Source organism: Littorina saxatilis, unplaced genomic scaffold, assembly GCF_037325665.1.
Source record: "Littorina saxatilis isolate snail1 unplaced genomic scaffold, US_GU_Lsax_2.0 scaffold_263, whole genome shotgun sequence".
In the NCBI taxonomy this organism is placed as follows: domain Eukaryota; kingdom Metazoa; phylum Mollusca; class Gastropoda; order Littorinimorpha; family Littorinidae; genus Littorina; species Littorina saxatilis.
In genome coordinates, this window is record NW_027129210.1 from 145,001 (window position 1) to 150,000 (window position 5,000).

At 40.1% G+C, this 5,000-nt stretch overlaps 1 protein-coding gene across 1 annotated transcript in view; it reads left to right on the top strand.

Moving 5' to 3' along the window:
* The window catches only part of LOC138957488 (uncharacterized), a 15,318-nt gene extending 10,960 nt beyond the window's left edge, over positions 1 to 4,358 (top strand). Inside the window, exons 4-5 of the mRNA XM_070328606.1 lie at positions 1,609 to 1,797; positions 3,453 to 4,358. Of these exons, the coding sequence (XP_070184707.1) occupies positions 1,609 to 1,797; positions 3,453 to 3,811 (548 nt within the window). The 3' untranslated portion in view covers positions 3,812 to 4,358. The remainder of the gene's footprint in view (positions 1 to 1,608; positions 1,798 to 3,452) is intronic.
* The last annotated feature ends 642 nt before the right edge of the window (positions 4,359 to 5,000 follow it).

The following is a 5,000-nucleotide window of genomic DNA, read 5'->3' on the forward strand; positions in this document are numbered from 1 at the left end:
GTCAATCAGGACTAAGCCTCGGTGAAGACTTTTCTTTCTTTCTTTTTTTTTTCTTTTTTCAAAGATGTTTTTATTCAGGCAATTGTTCAGTTTTTCATGCAATGCATAGGAGTCCAATGGTACTAGAATAGATATGACGGACAAAAACATATTCAATACAACATACAATCATTTATAATAGGTGCTGTTCTACAAGGACAAAATATGAAGCCCACTTTAGCCTAAATTTTCCATAATTCAATTCTGTACAGTGGATATGTTTATATACAGGCCAGTTCCTTTAAAAAACAGTTCTATGTTGGCTTTACTTTATTTATTCTACATTTGTATACACAAAATTGGCTTGCAATAAAATACAATCAAAACCTTCATCAGTATTTATTGTGCTGTCTTGTCCAAATAATATAAGTGTGGGGTTATACTCGAGCCTGCGGTGAAGACTTTTCAGTCCAGTGTTGACGTTTATAGTCTGTCAGATTGACTGATTGCTTTCTTATCGCTTAACGCGACGACCGTTAAAAGACCGTTGAGTCGAAATACCTGTGAATGTATTGTTTTGTCAATAACAAACGTTCCAACAACCTACCTTTCTTTTTTTTTATGCTTAACGCGACGATTTGTTGATGATTTTATTGTTGTTTCTTTCAATCAATCAGACACTAACCGCCCAGTTTCAACGCGTAGTACGACAACAGGCTCGTATGTATTTTTTTTCTAATTCATGTGACATCAAACTGTGGTAAAACAACTAAACAAACAGATGATCAGGTCGGTCAACAAACAGATGATCAGGTCGGTCAACAAACAGATGATCAGGTCGGTCAACAAACAGAAAATAGAACATGCACTCTCTCGCGTGCTAACTCACTCGCTCACCAGGCCACAAAGCAAACAACTGTCTAACATTTCACGATGGTCGAAGGAGAATGCGTGACAGCTGCTTTATAAAGTGAAGTAATTCTAGGAATTACTTTATCATCCTTTAAGCTTGGCGGGGAGACGGGGGAGGGTGTTGCAAAGTATTATAACAGATACCTAGCTGTATTCATGTAAGTGTTGCATCTTTTCTTTCAGCTACAAGCAGTCTTGACGTTTCGCCCCTACCTGACAGCGTCGACTGTACGTATTGTCTGGTGTATTTTCGTATTTTCTGGCTTGTGTAAATGTAGCTACCTATATGAGAAGTAAGGATTAACTACTTGGCGGGCAGAGGGAATAGAGTACCTTAATTGTAGGCGCAAAAGCATCTACCTATGTTTATGACAATATCTGATGTAATCATTTATCTGCAGTTCACTACTGGATGGTAACGAGTTCGTCTTTAACATTTAGACTATTTCAAGTAGCCTCATAGACCAAAAACAGTCTCTGGTAGCCTTACTATGTGGTTTGGTAAAGTTGCTTTTCCGTAAACAAATCATTAAAGTGAAAGAAAACGATTAATTCAAGCCAGTTATTTAATAGCTTTTAGTTCCGTTATTGTGCACGGATCTTGCCCCGAACAGTATCTATATAAATATGAATCTTAGAGTGTTATAAGTGGGCACTTAATATCAACTCGATCCAAATCAAAATCTGATCAGCTTAATAATGGTTTGTTTTCCACAGATACTTCGCCTAGAACACAGGAAGAGAACGACCTTCCCATGGGAGCGCTTGTTGGTGGCATCGTGGCTGGTGTGGCCGTCATCATCATCGTGGTGGTCGTCGTGGTGGTTTGCGTAAGGAGAAAGAGAAAACAGAAGCCTGCAGGAAGTGCGCTCGGGTCTAGCAATGACACTGCAACAGAGAACGACGGTAAGCGGTTTGCACACAATGTGTCCGTATAACCAATTTTAATTGGCTGTGATCTCCATGATATCCCAAAGTCATGTTTATTGTTATGTAGAGGTTACATGCCGAGTCTCCGTGATTATTAAAAATAATGGTCGAAGTTAGCGGATCATGAAAAATGCGAGCTTCAGCGAGCTTTTTCATGACCGCGAACTGAGACCATTATTGTTAATAATCACGGAGACTAGGTATGTAACCTCTTTATTCCTCCTTTTTTCAGTTATTCAAAGAAAAGAGGAGTTTTTGTGCGAAAGTGTGATCGAATCTCAACCAGTCTACCTGCGCAGGCGATTGAGTAATGCGCGGTTGTATAGTTCAGGGAAAATCATTCAATTCTGTCAACACTTCTTGTCAGTTTCCTTGTTTTGGACTAAAATCAAGTACACAGTTATGTTGTTATTCTGCTGTGGCGGTAAAGGCAGATATTGTGTGTTCTGTTCAAGTTTTGGTATCGCTGAGGAAATGTTCTTTCTTCGAATGGGACTAGCAGACAAACTTTTGCACCCGTGTTCCAACGTTGAAAACTGTATGAAGTTCACTTTTCTGGGGCAAAATAATGTATGAAACCGCTGTATGTTCTTTAAATTGATGAGATGTGTGCACTTGGTTGCGTGTGATCTGTTTATAAAATTAAATATTGTCGAAAACTAACCGTCGGATTGCAGTCTTTTGTCCAAGCAACTCAGTTCAGAAAATTTGGAAGGGAAGGGGGACTACTCTTATCGCTAGACAGAGTACGAGAGTTACTTGCCTTGGAAGTTTGCTTGCACTCATATGAGATCTAAAGCGGGTTTCTCTGCACTGATCGTTAGATTTGGATTTAGAAAACAACCAAGCTCAAGGATTTTATATGGAGATTAATGTGTTCAAGCCTGTAGTTGCCAGTTTAAATGCAGGATGTTTGTATTGTTTGGTCTAGAGATGTATATTTCGTACATTAGAGCGTTCGGAACTTTTCAATCGCTAAAGTAGTTCCCTCAAAGTCTAGCTCATCAACCTGTGAGCTATCGAGGATTCAGGCCCGTTGTTGGGTAAGTGATTTTGGTTGTTGGGTAAGTTACCAAAAAATAACTAGCCCTACACGTTTACAGAGAGAAAGAAGCAGAGGGGGGAATACGTATCTCTCTCTTTATGTATGTATGTATGTCTGTCTGTCTGTCTGTCTGTCTGTCTGTCTGTCTCTGTCTCTCTCTCTCTCTCTCTCTCTCTCTCTCTCTCTCTCTCTCTCTCTCTCTCTCTCTCTCTCTTAGACTGAAACCAATGTGTACACTGATGTTCGTGGATCGTTCGATTACCCAACCCCCCAGCACCCTTTTGCTATAAACAATATGAGTTTTCGCAAATAAACATTCTGATTCTGATTCTGATTCTCTCGCTCTCTCTCTCGCTCTCTCTCTCTCGCTCTCTCGCTCGCTCGCTCGCTCGCTCTCTCTCTATCTATCTTCTCTTTCTTTCTCTCTCTCTCTCTCTCTCTCTCTCTCTCTCTCTCTCTCTCTCTCTCTCTCTCTCGCTCTCTCTCTCTCGCTCTCTCTCTATCTATCTTCTCTTTCTCTTGCCTAATACCCCGTCTCCCTCCTCCTTGTCCCTCTGATCTGTCTTGATTCTATTTTTCTGTTCAGAAAACACGTACGAAGTACCGGCACATCGACCTCCCAACGCTCAACCTGAGCATGTCTACAACGACAGCAACACAGCTACAACAACAACCACAACGACGCCTTCACACTCCATCGCAACCACCACCGGCGACCTGCACAACATAACTACCAACCAACGTCGAGGACAGGGGAAGAAATCGGACAATGTCTATCACAATCCTGTGTATGTCAATGAAAATCCGCCTGGGGAGGAGAGCTCGGGTTTGCAACAACATCCTACCTACGTGAATGGTCATCCTCAAACGGTTCACGGAGATGTTGATGCGAATCGCGATTCTAACCCTTATTACAGCGAGATCAAAGACACTGGTATCAATTGAAGAAGAAGAAGAAAAAGAAGAAGAAGGAGAAGGACGGAGAGGAAGAGGACGACAAAGAAAAGTAACTTTAACAAAACAGCGAAGAATGTCCACAACCGTCATGCCATGTGAATTCCATTAAAAGTTCAAACATGCGCATTTCTCTCTGAAGCTTCATTGCTTTGACCTTAAACAACAACAACAACAACAACAACAACAACAACAACAACAACAACAACAACAACTGGGTAATAAGATTGTGTCCGCAAAGGATAGCATTTGTAATGATGCTTTGCAAAAAGTATATACACGCATATTAATTTGATAGTTATTCTTTATTTATGATTGTACTACAATACATGTTATCTTTTTGTGTAGATGTACATCTACATGTACCCCGTTTGTGAGGGGTTAATGTGTGTATCTGAAATAGTTCTGTCTGTAAGAGAGAAAACGAAAGAAGAGAGAGGGTGGATGGAGTATGTATGTTGTTGGGAAGTGTTTGTTTGTTTGATAGAGAGAGAAAGATAAAGAGAGAGAGAGAGAAAGATAAAGAGAGAGAGAGAAAGATAAAGAGAGAGAGAGAAAAGAGATAAAGAGTGAGAGAGGAAGGGGGGGGGGGTTAGAAGTTCTTTGTCGGAAAAAATAATGGATATCGATAGGTTCAGTGTCATTTTGGGAAAATGTTTAGTAATTGTGTTCATACATTTCTCCATGTTGAAGGGCCGTTGTTAATGATAAATGCTTTGTCATGTGAGGAGATGCAATTGTATTTTCCTTTAACACGGGTTGTCCGATGTATGTGACGCTTACATCGACTGGTATTGTTTGCAGCTTGCACTAATTTATGTATCATGAAATGTCTTGTTTTGATAACCTACACGGCTAGCTCAACCTGTTTAAATCAAGGTGATTATGAAACGTCGCCGTTTGTTTCGTGTTCTTCATTCTAACGTGAGTACAGTGCTTTTTGATCTTTTTGTGTTTTAATCAAACCACCCTGCAAGATTATTACAACGTTATCAATCAGAGATGACTCTCGAATGCCTCCCATTAAAACATATTCTAACTGACTTCCGATTATTTTACCTGTTTCCTTTGTATAGCACTACATTTTTAAAATGTGGCTACCGAGAGAATAAAACTCAACTCGTTCGAAAGCAGCGAATAAGTTAGGCACAAAAAAAGATAAATAAATCTGCTTCTGAGC